This window comes from Ambystoma mexicanum, chromosome 5p (assembly GCF_040938575.1).
Source record: "Ambystoma mexicanum isolate Mex_15411 chromosome 5p, UKY_AmexF1_1, whole genome shotgun sequence".
NCBI classification, from domain to species: domain Eukaryota; kingdom Metazoa; phylum Chordata; class Amphibia; order Caudata; family Ambystomatidae; genus Ambystoma; species Ambystoma mexicanum.
The window spans coordinates 1,352,937,453-1,352,955,723 of NC_090930.1; the positions used below are offsets into that span (position 1 = coordinate 1,352,937,453).

At 44.3% G+C, this 18,271-nt stretch overlaps 1 protein-coding gene across 1 annotated transcript in view; it reads left to right on the forward strand.

Annotated features, from left to right (window-relative positions):
* The window catches only part of MARCHF6 (membrane associated ring-CH-type finger 6), a 2,224,824-nt gene that overhangs the window by 1,738,350 nt on the left and 468,203 nt on the right, over positions 1-18,271 (forward strand). Inside the window, exon 22 of the mRNA XM_069613753.1 lies at positions 765-899. Within this exon, the coding sequence (XP_069469854.1) occupies positions 765-899 (135 nt within the window). The remainder of the gene's footprint in view (positions 1-764; positions 900-18,271) is intronic.

The window sequence follows — 18,271 nt, forward strand, 5'->3', positions numbered from 1 at the left end:
TCTGCAGTCCCTTGGCAACAGAGTGCTGCGTGAAAAGGTGAAATTGATGTCATTGGGAGAGGCATCATGATGTATACTGGCCCCGATGTCCTGTCGGGTGCAGTGTTCATAGAGACGTCTCCTGAAGTCAACAAGGAACCACGCTGGCAGTAAAGTTTACAAAGATCATATGCATTGCAATAGAGTATCATAGATTTGGAATCTGTGGCAGGAACATTTAATCAAGAAGAAAATTGAGGGGTAAGTAATTTTTTTATTAGAGAAACAAATCACTTTCCTCCAGTAATATTCATGCTGATGGATATGATGATTACTCCCCTAAATGCCTCTTACACCCTTCTGCCTACTTCGGCAAATTAAGTAGTGACATTTTCATTGGGTTCTTTGCTCTTTGTGATTCAAAAAGGGATTTGGAAGGGGGTTGGAAATGAAGGAAGATGGGGGTGGGGGTTGCATATATATTTCATTACTTGCAGTGTAAAAGGGTGCCAAGGTGCAGTGATGAAGACCGCAAGGAGCTCAATGGTGAAGTTTGCTGGTAAACTGCAAAAAATTCAGCAACAGACTGCCTCTGGCAGGGAATCTATGTGAAGAATGAATATTACCTTGGGTTAGTCATTTGTTCATTTAGTTGAGATCAGACTATTAGCTGGGCATTATATGATGTGATAATGCACTGAATATTGTTTTTAAAATGTGTCAACAGAGTGTCGCAGCAAAAATGATTTACTGATGTATTGAAAGATAATTGTGTTTGTGTTTAGATCATGAAGACACTGATAGTAGCTCTGCTACTTGCTGGAGTAATTCCACTTCTGCTCGGACTTCTCTTTGAGCTGGTTATTGTTGCTCCTCTCAGGGTGCCCTTGGATCAGACACCTTTATTTTACCCATGGCAGGTAAGTTTTGAATGCTCTATAAAGTATATTTTCAAATCCTGCTTTGCAATATGGACTAGTCCATTTTTTTTCTCTCCAAACTCTGTTTATTCAGTTTTCCAGCATTAGTATACACGAAAACATATTTTTAAAACAAACTTTTACAACTCTTTCAAGAATACAATTTTGTCAAAAGTACGAAACGATCAACCGCGCTGATTTCCCTTCCGGGAGTCCATATCCATTGATGGCCGCGAGTTGCAGGTTTTATATCCGTGGTTTGTGTTGGCCCCTTCTCTCTGGTGCCCTTTGCCCGCTCCCTATGTTTCCGGGGACCTAGTTTCCCCTCCCTGTCTTCGGACCTTTATGTCCCATTCCTCCTATTCATGGTCTTAATTGTTTGATTGGGGTCCACCATGGATGCCCCATCTACTTTTCTTGCTTCGTCCATGTTTTGTCATACATAAGCCTCTAGGATCTCCCACAAGCCAAGTCCTTTGGTGGGGTTCTGATTCGTTTGCCTTTTGAAGGCTGCTTGTTAGAATTGGCATGTTTTGTAAAGTGTTTTTGTCCATTCTGCAGTCGTAGGTGTTACGTTTCATTTCCAATATATGATCAAGAGTTTCTGTGCTGTAAAAGTTACGAGGGAGATCAGTTTGCGGATTAATGAGTCTTCATGCCAGTCTGTATTATCGTCTCATAGGATCAGCGCGCTCGGAGTGAACGGGATGTCTGCCCCTTCGATGTTTCTAAGAGTTTGGAAGATCTGACGCCAATATATGGAGATGGAGGGGCAGGACCAGAGTATGTGTCCCATTGTCCATGTGTTTTTGTATCCCCTCCAGCACAGGTTTGTTGCCTGCATTCCCATTGTGTGCAGCTTGTTGGGGGTGTAGTATATCCACTGTAGTATTTTGAATGGAATTTCCCTGTTTTTGAGGTTGAAGGAGACATTGGGTATAGCCGTAAAGCTTCTTTGGATGTCTGGAATGCTCACTGGGGTTCCCAGGTCCTCCATCCATGCTGCGGCAAGAGCATTTATTCTGTGTTGATTGTTCGGTTTTGTCATTGCACAGAAGGTGTGGATGCGTGCGAAGGCGTTGGTATTATGCTCCATTTTCTTCTCGCATGGCGTGGGGGATTGTAGTCTGGATTCTGTTGTGGTGTGTTGGAGGATCGCCACCTGCATAGAGAGGTAGTGTTGCCAGTCCCCTGTCCGCAAACCCAGCTTACTACGCGCTTCCGGGAAGTCTGCTAATGTTCCCTCCTTCATTATGTCCATAGCCGGACGTTGGCCCAAGTGCTAGTTTGGTGGTGGTGAATTACTTCCGTCTGGAGTTTGTGCCACTGTTGTAGGGTTGGCCTTATAATAGGGTGTGTCTTAATATTTGTTGGGAGCTTGTGTAATGGCATTGCCATGTATCGATGGGGTGTAGCCGGCCATTATGGATGTCTCTAAGTTGTGCCAGCTGGTGGCCTCGATTGTGTTGAGCCATCGTTTTGTCTAGATTAGTTGGGCTGCTTGATAATATGCCTTAAGTGAGGGAACTGCTAGTCCTCCTGTGGATTTGTAGGATTGGGAGTCGGCTTCAGGCTTTCTTGCCTTGCCAGATGAATTTACTGATGGCTTTATTCAGATTTTTCAGCATGAGTGTCGTCGGTTCGGCTGGTAGCATCATTGTAATGTAGATGAGCTTGGGGAAGGAGTTCATTTTGAGGGCGTTTATCCTCCCTGTTAGGGAGAGTAACAATGTGTCCAATCTTTCGAGGTCTTTTCGGATGCTATAAAGTACCTGGGGATAATTGAGATCTCCGAGATCAGCTATTGAAGCGCTTATACAGATTCCTAGGTATTTTAGGGAATGCGGTTGGAGAGTGAACGGTGCTACGCCTCTGGGATCCCATGGTAGGTCTCGCCTGAGGGTCTTTACTTCGGATTTGCTCCAGTTCATTCTATATCCCACCATGGGGCCAATGCTTTGTATTAGGGATCTAATGTAGTGGGGGGGAGTTTAGGGCTGTTGCTGATGTAGATTAAAACGTTGTTTGTGTATAATTAGACTTTGTGTTCTTCCGGCCCCTGATGTATCCCCGACCATGCTGAGTCGATAAGCATCTTTATTGCCATGGGCACGATAGACAGAGCGTATAGGAGCGGCAATAGTGGGCAGCCCTGGCGTGTACCCGATTGTAGCGTGAATTCCGCTGACTCCACACCGTTCGTGATCATAGCGGCAGTGGAGTCTGTGTATAGAAGTTTGATTAATTGTATTAATCTGAGGGGGAGGCCATATCTTTGGAGAGCTCTGAACATGAATTTCCCATTGCACTTTATCAAATGCTTTTTCAGCATCTACCGTTATCAATACGTCGTGGGGGTCTCTTTCTCCTGCGATTATATGTAGTAGTCTACGGATATTCTCTCCAGTGTGTCTCCCTTTGATGAAGCCTGTCTGGTCTCTGTGGATTAGCTGTGGCAGGAAGTTCTCTAACCTTTGAGTCTGTTTGGCCTGCGGGAAACCGTGATGTCAGCGAACATTGGACACGGCTGGTGGTTAGCTGAAGGGAAGCGTGCTGTGCGTGAACGTTTTTGGGAAAGGCTGCCATGCTGTAGTGGAGGATAGTGGAGCGCCGAATGGCGTTGGAAAACATGGTTTGCAGGATCGGCTGGGTAAAAGAGAGTGAAGCGAAGATATTGGCAATGTTTTATGCTGTAGGATGCGGCTGCCGGTGGTTATGTTGACTTAGTGCGTTTGCGTTGTTGTACGGCGATGGGTTTGTGGGGAATTGCTCCAATGCTTTTCTGACTTGGCTTGTAGTGGTTGTGGGTAAGGCGTTGCCTTTTTACTGCATGGGCATGGCATGTACAAAGAGCGTAGGGCTTGGGCACCACCCTTGCAATGTAATGCCTCCATGCATGGGAGAGCAGTGAGGCACTTAGCGGGTAGGTATGCGGCCGAGTCTGGGCACACCATTGCTGCAAGGGAGGCCATAACGACATGCAGAAATGGAAGGATTGTGTTGCAGCACACTGTTGGGATGTAGAGCATTCCCGCAGCTGCTGACATCCACTGCATTGGTGGTTAGGTGCACAGGGGACCATCATATGTTGGTCAGTGTAGGCAGACTGTATAGGGGATGGGTAGTGCATTGGAGATAATATGAGAAGAGTGGCAGTCGGTGTACTATGTTGTACCTGCAAAGGCCCAACTGCCTTGTGTGCATGGCTACGGCCCTTGTCTGTAACAGTGTGGACACTGGTTGGAAGTAGGTGTGAGAATGTGGCCTTGTTTGCGTCCGTTAGTGTAGCTATGCGTGTTTGTAGGTAGGGAAGCACTGTGGGAAATGTTACCATGCATGCCTCTATTGCCTTCCAGTAGGTGTGTAGTAGGACTAGGTAATTGGGTGCATGGGCGGAGGCCATAGGCCTCCGCATATGTACCAAAGAGCCTAGGGATTGGCCACAGCCTTCCTTTAGGGAGGGCAATCGGACATTGGCACATGGAAGGAATTTGTACGCAGGTACTCACATATACTTTATTGGTGGGCAGTTGTGGAGGCGACTATCCTTTTTTGGTGAGTGCAGGGAGACTCTATTGGGGATGGGGAGTGCATTGGAGACAATATGAGCATATTTGCGGCCAAAGTGCCATGATGTATTGTGTCTGCGAAACCCATACTGACTTGTGTGCATGGCTGGTGCCCTTGGACATAGCAGGGTGGGCAGTGGTTGGAAGTAAGTTGGGGAATGTAGCGTTGCGTGAGGTTCGTTAGTGTACCCATACACACCAGTAGTCGGGAAAGGTACGTGGCCACATGGTACCATGCATGCCTCTATTGCATTTCACTGGGTGTATTGAAGGCGTAGGCTACTAGGTGCTTGGGTGGAGGCTGTAGCCCTCTGCCTATGTACCCAAGAGCCTAAGCCTTGGGCACAGCCTTAGTATAGGGAGGGCATTCAGACATTGGCACATGGAAGGATTTTGTACGGAGGTACTCATGTACACTGTATCGGTGGCCGTTATAGAGGTTACTATACGTTTTCAGTGACTGCAGGCAGACTCCATTGGGGGTAGGGAGTACACTAGAGGATATTTGCAGTTGGAGTGCTATGTTGTGTTGTGCCTGCAAACCCCCTAATGGCTTGCGTGCATAGCTGGGGCCCTTGGACATAACAGGGTGGCTACTGATTGGAAGTAGGTTATAGAATGTTGCCTTTATTGGGATCATTACCGTACCAATCTGTACCTGTGGACAGGAACGACAAGTGGTTACATGTTTCCATGAATGGCTCCATTACTTTGCAGTGGGTGTGACGAAGGAGTAGGCTGTTGCCAATAAAACTGCAATGAATTGCTGCAATGTATCGGAGTATTGTGGTATTGGTATGTGGATTGCACACATATGTACAAAGAGTAGCATAGGTGTTTGCACAATACCTGAAACGCAATGTAGTCATATATGGGAGGACTGTGATAATGGTGTGTGAATTGCACACATACGTATAAAGAGTGCATTGAGTCCAGTACAGTGCATTAGGGATGGGGAGTGAATTGGAGGTAATATGGAGGTATTTGCAGTTGATGTATGATGGTGTGTTGTGCCTATAAAGGTGTATTGGTTTGTGTGCATGGCTAGGACGATTGCATGTAACAGTTTGGCCACTGGTTGGCAGTAGATTGGAGAATGTAGCGTTGTGTGACTTTGTTAGTGTGCATATACGTACTGGTAGTCAGGAAAGGCACATGGTAGAATGCATGTCTATATTGCATTTTAGTGGGTGTCTTGAAGGAGTAGGCTATTGGGTGTATAGGCAGAGGCTGTAGGCCTCTGCTTATGTACCCAAGAGCTTAGGGCTTGGGCACCGCATTGTTGTAGGGAGGGCAGTCAGACCTTAGCACATGGAAGGAATTTGTATGCAGGTACTTGCATATACTGTATCAATGGGTACTTTAGAGGCGACTATCATTTTTTGGTGAGTGCAGGTAGACTCCATTGGGGCTGGGGAGTGCATTGGAGACAATATGACGATATTTGCAGTGGGAGTGCTGTGTTGTATTGTGCCTGCAAAACCCAAACTGCCTTGTGTGCATGGGTGGGGCCCTTGGACATAACATGGTGGGCACAGGTTGGAAGTAGGTAACAGAAAGTTGCCTTGATTGGGTTCATTACTGAATCGATATGTACGTGTGGACAGAAAAGGTAAGTGGTGACATGTTTCCATGCATGGGTCTATTGCTTTGCAGTGGGTGTGGCAAAGGAGTAGCCTGGTGCTTACACACTTGCAACGCAATGCTGCTATGTATGGGAGTACTGTGATATTTGTATGTGGATTGCAGACATATGTACAAAGAGTACTTTCACTTTGCCTTAGGTGATTTGCATAACTTACCATAAGCATACCTTGTGTCATAAAGTACACTTGTACATATGTAAGTGTTGTAAAGTTCCCGCCTTTGCAGAATCACTGTGGAGGACATGGTACAGGTCGTAAAGGAGCATGGATGGGATAAGACACCATTTGCGTTAGGAGTGGTGTGGACGTGAACAGACCTTTGCATCAGGGAGAGTAGTAAGTAAGTGGGACATGAAGGGATTTTTTCACTGCGTAACGTTTGCGGCATGGCCCATGTACGCAGATACTAACATATAAAGAGTCGTGGGGTAGGTGCGCAGGCGACTACCTTCAGAAGCTATTGGGGATGGGGCGTGTATTGCAGATAATATAGGGATTTTTGTAATCGGTGTACCATGTTGTGTTGGGGGTGGCAAGCATCTACTGGCGTGTATGGATAGCTACGGGCGTTTGAAGTAACAATGTGGACATTGTTTGGAAGTAGGTTTCAGATTGTTGCCTTCTTTGGATCCGTACTTATACTGTTATGTAACTGCAGTGTACACGGTTGGAAATATGTATCTGTCATGTGGGTGCTCACTGTGACAGCATGGTTGCGGAGTACATTTTGCAGTTGGCACACTAGTAGAGGTCACGTGAATTGACTGCACTTGAATATCTAGTGAATGTCATTGGCCTTTTTCCATTCACATACTGAGATGCCACAATTAATGTACCATATGGTATACCTCTCGTGATACCCTGCACTTTGAGAGCGAAGGAAGGTAGTGCGAAATGACATGAGTTATTAAGCGTTACACATGTAAAGTAAGGATAATGTACAGTCGAACACACATACATTTGCAGCCACTAACATTATGAACGCTGTTAAGTCCAGCTACATACAGGATGGCAGGCCATCAGACTGTTACCTTTATTTGGCGTACTTGTTCAGATGGGCAACGGAAGTGGGTGGAGCTGTTAGTGTGTGCAATTTTAATGTGTGCATCGCTTCCGTTAGCTTTGTCTGTTTGCCGCATACACCATTGAAGCAGTTAGTAGCGTCAGTGACTTCACTTGTGGACAGTCGTTCCTCACGGTGTGCAGTCCAGCTATTTATTTTATGTGCTTGCCAAGCGTAGCGCACTCCATCATGTGAGCATGTATCTCTGGAAAGGAACAACATAAACAAAAGCAAACGCGACCTGTGCACACAGAGTGTACGGTTCCAGAACATTCCATACTTTATTAACAATACAGTGAGTGGTTGGAAGTGCTTTATTTTGCCACACAATGTAAACAACAACGTGCCAGTTGGTGCATTGACTGCTCTTTTATTTCGCAAACAAAAACCAGTGAGCAATGCCGTCTGTGCAAATCTGTACTTCTGTTCTCGTCTAGCAAATTGGGAGGAGTACGTAGTGGTGCTTGGTGGCCCATGTGGAAGAATACATTTTCTTCGAAAGGTAGCATATGGTGCCTATGGGATGGTTTACAGAGTAAAAGTTTGCAGGTTGGTTCGTATAGCAGGAACCGCAAGTGGACATACCGGGCCAGATCAGTCGGCCCAGATAATAACGATGGAAAAGAAATTGCTTATGGTAATCTTCAAATGGTTGGTCCACCAGCCGTCTATTGGAATCTGGAAGTGTGGCACGTGCAGTACGTGCTAGCTATCCGAGTTGAAAGAGGAATAAGATTAGATTTAAGTAGCGGGTATTCGTTCCAGCGTACAAGACAAAACTTTGCAGGAAGGATAATGTAGTAATAGCTGCATGCCTGATGGACCATGAACTGTGTGTTAGTGCGTAGCTTCATATGTTAACCCACTGCCTTGGTCTCTGGTTTGTAGGTAATACTTTGATTGTACTGCTGCACACAAGAAAATGTGTTTGAACCGTTGGGACTAGATGCTGTTTTCATGTGTTTCCTTGTTACAAAATTTGACAATGGTAGCGAGTGTAGTTGGACCCACGGCACAATGTGTCTGTGTGTCCCCAAAGAAAGTAATACAATAAGAAAGGTAATGGGTGTCACCTCGGATTGCTGGAGAATGGAGGAGCGGCTTTGGTAAGAAGTGTCAATTAAATGGGAGCTGTACATGTTTTTGTGCCGGATGACCTCTGTGTGCACCTGTGGCCGATATAACGTACAGTGCACTCAGGGTGCGTAGTAGTTATTGTGTGATAGGACATACAAAGGGCAGAACAGGGAATGCAACAGTGTATTAGTGCGCAGAAGGTGTGGTGCTTTACTGTATGACTTGCGCTCCATGTTAGTCTTGCATTGTATGTGTGAATTTGGAGAGGGCGGGGAAGAGTGGCAGCAAAAGAAAGTACAATGACAGTTGCAATTTACTAGGAATGATGGAGACATGGCAATGTAACTGCATTTTTTTTACTGCTGTCATAAAGGTCCTTGTAAGGTAGTCAGAGGAAGTGAGCGGTAGAATACATTGGTAAATATGCATACTGAGGAGCATGTTAATAAATGTTAATCGTAATGCACATGTGATGTAAAGGTGTACTTACATAATTTTGGCGAAATTCCATGCTTCTATTGGGTAGCCGTGAGATTGCAGTGTACGCCGTATGGGATCTTTGCAGACTACCTTCAGGGCACAGGGACAGAGGAACTGCGGTGTAAGTTCTGTTTCTTTTTTTGCTAGACTTCTCTACAATATCTGTCCTTGGAGCTAAGCATGCTTTCCCCTCAAGGCTGTTTTACAATGAGCGCGTGTTCTGTTGAAGGAGAGGTATGTTAGGTTTCGATTTCCGGAGATGATGCAGGAAAAAAAAGAAGGAATCAGCCGTCAACGTGTTGCGATTGTAGTATGTATTTACGAATATTGGTAGTGTCAGTACGGGGAAGGTAGTGCAATGTACAATTTGAAATGATGGTGCTGTACAAATGGTTCAGTGAATGCAAAGATGGCAAAATACATAAAATGTCCTTTTACAGTGGGTAAGAACCTGTTATATGTGCAGTGTGTTAACAGGCAACGTCGGGTGATGTCATACTCTGCTGTTTTAGAAGACGTGGGTGGGTGGTCCATCGTACGCAGTTTGGTGTCGTGCTGCATGACCTTCTTTGGGGCTAATGTTCAGGAAAGGAAAGCAGTTAGTGTGAACGTTTGTCTAACATTGTAAGGCGTTTATGGGCTTTAAATGGTGTTTCCTTTGCACAATGAAAAAGGGAAACTGGAGTTTAAAAAGTTAAGCAGTAAGGCAGTGGTTGCAATATGCTGTATGAGCTGCAGTGAAATATGGGTTGGATACGTTTCTTGGAAATGGTGTTTATAACAATGAAAATGACCTATTGACCTGCATGGTGCCAGTGGAAAGCAAGGAGCCAAATGTTGAAGCAATTAGGAAAGGTATGTAAGATGTATTGATGCATGCATGAAATTGCATTGTTATTGTGCACATTGTAGGGTACCTTACTATAGGGTTCTTTATTCAGTGTGTGCACTTATGAAACCCTAAGGTGACCAGCGTACGTAGGACCCAGGTTATGTATTTTGTGGAACAAATAGCAGCCAACGTGAACTGTAGTGGCTAAGGGCTAGGTGGCTGTGTTATGTGTGGGGTTAGTGGTACGTGGATAGATGTCTGTATGTATAGTTCTGCAGTGCAGCAGCAATAGTGGGCGGATGTACACTGTTTAGTGTATGGCTGGAAGCCCTACAATGTACAGGGTGTAGTGAAGCGTGTAGGGCGTAGGCACAAGCCGCATAGTGCAATATGGGTGTGCATTGTAAATGGTGGTATTGGTATTTGTATAGCACAAATAACTGCACTTATTGCACTGTGGATATTGTACAGCGGTATAATAGCAATTGTTGAAGACTTACTGTTTGGAGTGAGGAAGGCCTGCACTGTGTTTTGTGTATGGAGTGTAAAATGTTGTGGTACTGATAACAAATACAGGTAAGCGATTCATTAATATAAAGGGAATCCTTTATTTCTATCAACAAACCACTAATTTACAGCTAATCTCAAATGCTATAATAGATCCAATTCCAGTGTTTTTTAGGCTCTGGCCCCTACTACCGATTTCGACTAATGAGAACATTTCGTTCCCACCCGCTTAACATAAACGATTAGACGCGGCTTGAACTTTCGAAGCCCCTATCTATAAAGAACGACTTTTGAAGTTCCAAATTCTCATTTTATGAGGTAAGCCTTGTCCTACTGTTCCCTCGGTGCACTTTTCTACATGAACAGAGCCAACCTGTTAGTAACTTTCACCAAATTATGCATATTAACTTTGCAGGTCGTAATATAATTCAACTTGGAGTTATTAATAGACCTAGGAGATCGAAAACCTGCTTAACTCAGGATCCTTACCTCCTCAAGAGCCACTTGCTCCCGACAGGACTAGGTAAATTATTACTCTAGCTCTGTCTTGTAAATTTAAATTATTACAGAACCAATTGGAATATTTATATCCCTTTCTTTTCTGTTTTTTGTTTGATATCAACAGTTGCAGAAGGCAGATCCAACCCCGCCATGCAATACCAGTAATAGGAATTGATATCCGATGACAAATGTATTAAATACACCTCATACTGATGTTTGTTTTTACTGTAAGGAATGATTTAGATACATTGACACTACTCCTGAAGAAAGTTCCCAGAATCACCAGAGAACTGAAACATGTCGAGTTCTATCTAACCATCTAGTGTAACAACTACTAGCTTGACGAAATAACTGCCCCATAATAGGGCTTGAGGATCTTTGCAAGTGTAAAATCTTTTTTCTGCATAGATCAACATATCCATTTTAAGCTTCTAGATATTTGATATCAAAATATACAAATTAATGTGTCACGACTAAACAGTCTCTCTTTTTAGACATTGTGTGTATGTTTTATTGTACCAAATGAATGGGGTCGTCCCATCATTTCTTAACTCAAAATGTATTTTTTCTACAAATTATTGAATTAAAATATGACTTTAAATATACCATTTACAGCTTTGATTTAATGAACACAACTGTAAACTGTTGATATGTGTTAACTACCTCCTGATGTTTTGAAATATTGACCCACCCCCAAGGTAGAACGACTACTTAGGTAGTTCTATTGGGTTTCCCTAAAGACGTGCAGTGGTACTGGTTGCTCCATTATCTGTGGGAAAAGAGAACAGGATATGTTAGCGCTGGTATTTGTTAGTTTGCAGTTCACTACATAGTATACATTTCTTTATTTTGTGGACCCTCATAACTAGTATGTCGTAAGTACTATGCTTTGACCCAGTGTACTGTGCCATCAGTGCAGTTCCTGTTGTTCTTTGCATAATCATTGGGTCTGTGGGGAAAAAAAATCCAAGCTGGATTAAAAAAAAAAACTTTGACATTTCGTTGCTAGTATGGTGTACAATGAATGATAGTGATGTTTGAAGTGGTTAGAGCACTTTGTAAGGTGTACTCTTCAAGTAGGAGGAAATGTAAGGGTGTACGATATCTGGACTATATATGCTGGTAGGATGAGTGGCGTTGTATAGCAGGAGGTGATTTGTAAATGTTTACCTGCTTCCTTTTTGTACCACTGTTTATGCGTTTGGTTGCTGCTGGTGGTTTGCAAGTATTATGACATTGTTCTGTGCTAATGCAGAATTCTGACTGTAGTTGCGTACCTTTTAGCGTACTTTAACTGCTAATAGTTTGGAAGTGTGTGAAGCTATGTTTGTAGCACAGTAGTTGTTGAAGGTTGAGGTGGGTAGTTGTGATGCTGCAAATAACCTTGCCGTATTCAGGTTGCAGTTGAGATACCAGGTGGCGTATTCTAACTGTTTGCAGTCTCCCATTGGTAAAGAGTACATAGGAAGCTTGTGCATTCCTGTGGTTACTTGGACATCTGTGTACATTTTCAAGTGGTACTGTCCAATTCCGGATTTATGTGGTGATACGTCCATATGTGTTGGAGTTGTTTGACTATTCCTGGAGACCGGTGACTGATTTGTGTAAGTGGTGATCTGACACGTTACTGAGCATAGTTTTGAACCCGCATACTTAGCACTTTCCTTTCCACGTATCCAGTGGAAAATACTGGTGTTGTGCTTTGTGTGCATGTACTCTTGTACGCCTTGGGTTCATTGGGGATAAAAGTGTCCAGCACACATTGTAGTGCATCTTGTCAATGCTCCTAGTATGGTACGTTGCTTTAGGTTGATAGTGTGGAAGGAGAAATATTTGTTGTCCACTTACGAAGGTACTGGTTGCTCCTGGGGAGTACGGTATAGTAGGTTTGTACATCGACAAGGACATTTGGCTTCAATAATATTAAGAAGGCATTTGCAAGATGTGCAGGTAGTCTGTGCTTTGGACTGATGGAAGTATCATTGCATTCCCACCATGCTGATTGCTTTCTAATGTATGCAGTATAGTGGCCTCCATTGGTGAAGTCCGCTGTGTGGTAGATTATGGCTACAGTTGTGACGATTTTTTTGCTAAGTGATACCTGTCCCTGTGTGAAGGAAGTAAGTTTGCAGTTGTTTTCGGTACCGTCGGCATTGTATCTTAACAGCATTAATATCACATATTGACTGTGAGTGTATATGTAGCGTCGAACGAATATCAGATTTGCACAATGTACACCCCATGCTATGGTTTGCATTTTGCACCAGTTGCTGAAATGGAATGGAGTCATCGTTAGGTATTGCTGCATACACAAATAATTTGTTAGGGACTTGCTCCTCAATGGCATGGTTGCAAAGAGTGCATGTATGTTTCCACATGTAGGAAATGTGAAAGATTTCATTTATAAGTATGTTTTTTCTTTCCAGTATTTGTAGTAAGTACATTAGAAATTCCTGTGGATCTTCTTGTCGGTTTAAAGTGAATTTCACCATTCCAGCACTGTAGTCCAACTCTTGCCTTATTCCTGAGACACTGTAAATGGTGTCAGGATCACTTACTGTATTTCTGTGAAGGATGAGCATTTGCAAACACAACTGGTCTGCGCTATTTAAATGCATGTTTTTAACCACTGCTGGTATTTGGAATAGAACATTGATTGTTAACATTTGCATAGCAATTAACACCTGTTGTATTGGAAAATTGGAATGGTCCAGGTACTTCTGTGTCTGAGCCCTTTGATGGAAGGGTACATGGTTTCTTTGCAGAGGCATTTATTTTTGTGGATAGAGTTGGGTATGGTTTGTCTATTTTACTCCTTTTGTATGTGCTTTTGGTCATTGCTGTAGTATGACTTTCTTTCAATTTCTTTGATGGTAGTGAGCAAATTCATTTAGTACTTCTGATGGAATGAGCCTTCTTTTCAAACCTTTTGGTTTTTGAGGAATAGGATACATTTTTAGATGGGGTGTGTACAGTGCACTTAGTCTATTGTACTCTATAATGCAAGGAATGTCTGCACTGACTGCAGTTGCATCAAAATTAACTAGATCCAGTCCTTACAGTGTACATAGCCTTGACAGTGCTACTTAACTCATGCCTTCTTTGAAGACTCTGTGGCCAATATCAATCAATGCTTCATCTAAGGTGGTGAGACCTTGTGATTTATGAAAAGTAGATACATTGGGCCTGAGGGCAGAGAGGGACCCGGGGTGAACAATAATTCACCCGAGAAGATGCATATGTCAAATCCTAAGAAGAAAGGAACTTTGATGTTTGTCGTGTTGCATCAGGCCCTCTGAAATAAGAGACTTTGAATGGCAAACAGATTTTGGCACAGAAGGCCCTGATGTTGAGGTTTTTAACTGCATTCTTGTGCTAGAGAAGTCAGAGAGTGTGCTAAGCTCGAGTGTGCTACCTTGTCCCGTGCTGAAAACGTGGGGAAACGAAGCCAACGGCTTCAATATCCTAACATATCATTTCTTGAACACTCTTCTTTTGCTTAACATTGTACCCACACTATTTGTATTTAGAAGTAAGGATTGGCAATAGGTTTATTAGTATAGGCCCTTTTATTTTGTCATACTCGTCTAGGACTGCGTTATTATTATTTGATAATTGTAGCTTGCTCCCATCTTTAGATTTAGGATTAGATGGGCATTTTTCAAACCCAATTGAAGTTCAATAAACACCCTTGAACTGTGATCACTTGTGTATGTCTTACTGTTGATACCATGGTTTCCTTACAGTACCTAGAATTTGGTTCAGTCCCACTACCTCAAGACTGCTGGAAGGTCCTGGCTCATGCCTGCAAATTACAACCCAAAATCATCCAGCTGCAGGGCATGCTACCAAACTTACTGTCTCTGCTGCAAGCGGGTTTAGCCCACTCCTCTATTAAAGTAGACTTGGCCGCCATCTCTAGGTAAAATCGTTCACCTGGTGCTCCTTTCCTCTGGTCCCACAGTCTAATGAAGGAATTCCTAAATGGCTGGTTTCATTCCTTCCCACCTGTAAGTCAACCAGCACCTGCCTGGGAACTCCATGTAGTTCTGTCCATGCTCATGAAGCCTCCCTTTGAGCTAATTCACAAAGCCTCTCGTTTCTCCTGTAAAGCTGTTTTTCTATTAGCCATAATATCCACCTGTAGGGTAGGCAGGATACAAGCATTTCCCACCAATGCCCCCTACTTATCATTTCACAAATCTACCCTACATTTGTGCCTAAGGTGCCATCCACTTTACACCTCAATGAACCTGTGGTGCTTCCAGTTTTCTTCAGATCTCTGACACCTCCAGCTGAACGTTCATTACACTCTTTAGACGTTGCATGACTTCTGAAGTATTATGTCACCCGCACAAACTCTTTTTTTATTGGTTTTATTTTTTTTTCTTCTATTTTTTATTGGTTTATTCAAACAAATCAAACAATACAAACCAAACTTGCAGTGTGCATAACAGCAGCTCAGTTATACATTGCTTGCTTCTGGTCACTGCTCCCCTTATCCCTCCCCCCTATCGAGCCTATTACCATCCTTGTTCCGTTTCTGCATCTTGTGGTAGGGTCTCCCCTTCCATAGGTTCTGCCTGGCCTTGTATTGGCCCAAACAACTGCGCTATCAATAGTTTCCAGGCCATCGGGGTCCCCACCTCCTCTTCTCCTCCTACATTGCTTGCTTCTTGCCATACCATGGTTTCTGCATCTGCCCATTTCTGTAGCTCTCTCCACCACACCTCCACCCGCGGTCTGTGGCATGTCTTCCACCCCATGGCAATTCTCCTTTTCGTGAGCACATATGCTAGATCTTTCACTTTACTAACATGCTTAAGTTTCTGCGATCTTGGGAATCCCCCTAACAATCAGGCCCATACTGTACCCACCTCAATCCTGACCCCCCCCCTCTCCTCCAGTTTCTGTGCTACTTCACCCCAGAAGCGCTCAATGACCGGACATGACCAAAACATGTGTACCATGCCAGCCTTTTCCTCATCGCATTTAGGACATGCTTGTTGTCCTGCATTCTCAAACCTAGATATCCTCAGGGGTGTCATGTATGCTATGTGCGTAATATACAATTGTATTTGTTTCAGTCTCGCATTTCTCAACACCTTTTTGTGGTACCCCTGGGCACGTTCCCACATCCTGTCCTCCATCTGGGCTCCCACTTCCGCCTCCCAGTCTAATCTCAGTTGTGTTAATTCCTTGCCCACCTTAGCCATCATCATCTCATATAGTCTAGAGATCTCGTGCCCCCCCTCCGTTATGTCATAAATTGTATCTATGGCCTCGTCTGGTTCTTCTTCCAATACTATTTCGGGCCATGTTCTCTTAATTCTCTGCACCAATCTGTGATAGTAATGTACTGGCCCATATGTAACCCTGTTTTCTCCCCCAGCGTTGCAAAGTCTACGATGGTCCCTCTCGCCATATATCCCCCATTGTTACTAGCCCAGCAGTTTCCCGATTGTCACCCTTACTTGCTCTTCTCTTCCCGCTAGTGCCACTAGTGGCACCTGGGAGAGGACGGGAATGGGTTCTCCATCATCTGGCATGCCCGGCGCCACATCTTCCACCCAAGCAACATCATCTTAGGACGCTCTTCCATATCTGTCTTGGGCAGCCAGATCATTTCCCTTAAATAGAATGGGGCACAATCATGTCCAAACAACCTGGACTCGGGGGTCACTTCATCCGAGAGCCATTGAGCGATATATTGCAGTTGGCTCGCTACATAATAGACCTCATAATTAGGCAGTTTTATCCCCCCTTTCTCATAAAAGTTCTGCAGCTTCCATAGTGCCACCCTATTCCTGGTACCATGCCACAGGAAATCCCTACACATGCTGTTCAATTTAGTGAAGAACTTCTTAGGCATCAGGTATGGGATATTCCAAAATAACGCAGTAGCCTTGGTCGTACCACCATCTTAAGCATTGCCCCTCGTCCCATAATTGCTAGGGGCAACTTAACCCAGAATTTCATACACTTCTCGATTTTCTCAATGGCTACCTCAGTATTGTGCCTATGCTCCTCTTCCACTGTGTGGTACACATCTATCCCAAGATACCGGAAGGTACCAACCGCCCATGGTATTTGTAACATCGGTAGCCGTCCCACCGGGATTCCCTTATAACTGCCTAATGGGAAGATACTAGATTTTTGAGGATTCACCGCTATACCAGACAGTCCCGCATATCTCTCCATCACTTCCAGGATGTACTGGAGGTTTTCTTCCAGGTGTCTCAAGTACTGCAGCAAGTCATCCGCATATAAGGGGATCAAGTGACGTACTCCTCCCACCTCGATACCTATAGTATCGTATTGTTGTCTGAGGTATATTGCGAGGGGCTCCAGGGCTAGTATATACAGCATTCGGGACCATGGGCATCCACGTCTAGTGCATCTGCTAAGTTGCCATCTTTTGGATATTACTGATCCTGTTTTGACCCTGGCCAGCAGTTCACTATATAGCATCTTCGCCCACCTTAAGTATCCAGGCCCTAACCCATAGGCCGACAGGGCTGCCAGCAGCCATTACCCCTTGACCGAATCAAAGGCATTTACCACTTCCAAGGACACAATTGCCATTTCGCCCTCACTCCCGCTCCCCATTTCAACAATCCGTTGGAGTCGTCTATGATTACGAGTTATATTCCTATTCGGGACATAGCCCGTTTGGTCCGGGTGTATTAGTTTGCCAATCACTCTACGCATTCTGTTCGCCAAGACTGCCGTCAATATTTTGCTGTCTTGGTTCAACATCGACAGAGGTCTCTAGGAGCCACAGCTACGCCCAGGCTTGTTGGGGAAGCAGTATTATAATCACTTCTGTAAGTGACTCTGGTAATCTTCCCACCTCAAAGGCTTCATTTAACATTTCTAACATTGGGGCGAGCACCTCTTCTTTATATGCTTTATAAAATTCACTTGGGAGTCCATCAGCCCCCAGAGCCTTGCTAGTGGGCAGCTGTCTCACCACCTCTTTTAACTCCTCCAAAGTTATCGGTGCATCCAACTCCTCTTTCCTCAACGCTTATCTTGGGCAGTCCTATATCCTCCAATGTTTCTAATACCGTTGCGTGGTCCCTTTCCTCCTTATCCCTATATAATACCCTGTAATAATCTGCAAACTCCTGATTACCTCCCTCTTGAGTGTCTGCTGTACTACCGTCTTCCCTCGTTATCGCTCGGATCCTGGGTCTAGGGGTTTCGCTCTTGTATAACCATGCCAGGAGTCTCCCTGTTTTGTCCCCTCCCGCATGCTGTCTTTCTATATATCTTTGATAGCTGAGGTTACACAGTCTTTCCCAGTGCCCCTCACATTCATGCTGCAGTTTAGGTATCTGTCCCATGTCTTCCTTAGTATTACCTCCTTTCTTCAATGCAGTTTCCAATTCCCCTTCTGTTTCTTGTAGGTCAGCCAAGACCCCCCCCCCCCCCACCGTCAGAAATCCTTGCTCTCGGGGGGCAATATTGCCTTTCGAGGACAAGAGGTGAGTGGTCCGATAGGACCCTCGCTTTGTATTCTACTTGCGTGACCTCTGCAATTAGCTCTGACGTAGCAAATACATAGTCCAGCCTCGTATGCAACTGCTGCGGGGCTGAGTAATGCGAGTATTGCTTTCCTTGGGGGTGTCTTGTTCTCCACACATCTTCTAGGCCAAAGTCATCCAGTAATGTCTGCAACACTATGGCAGCTG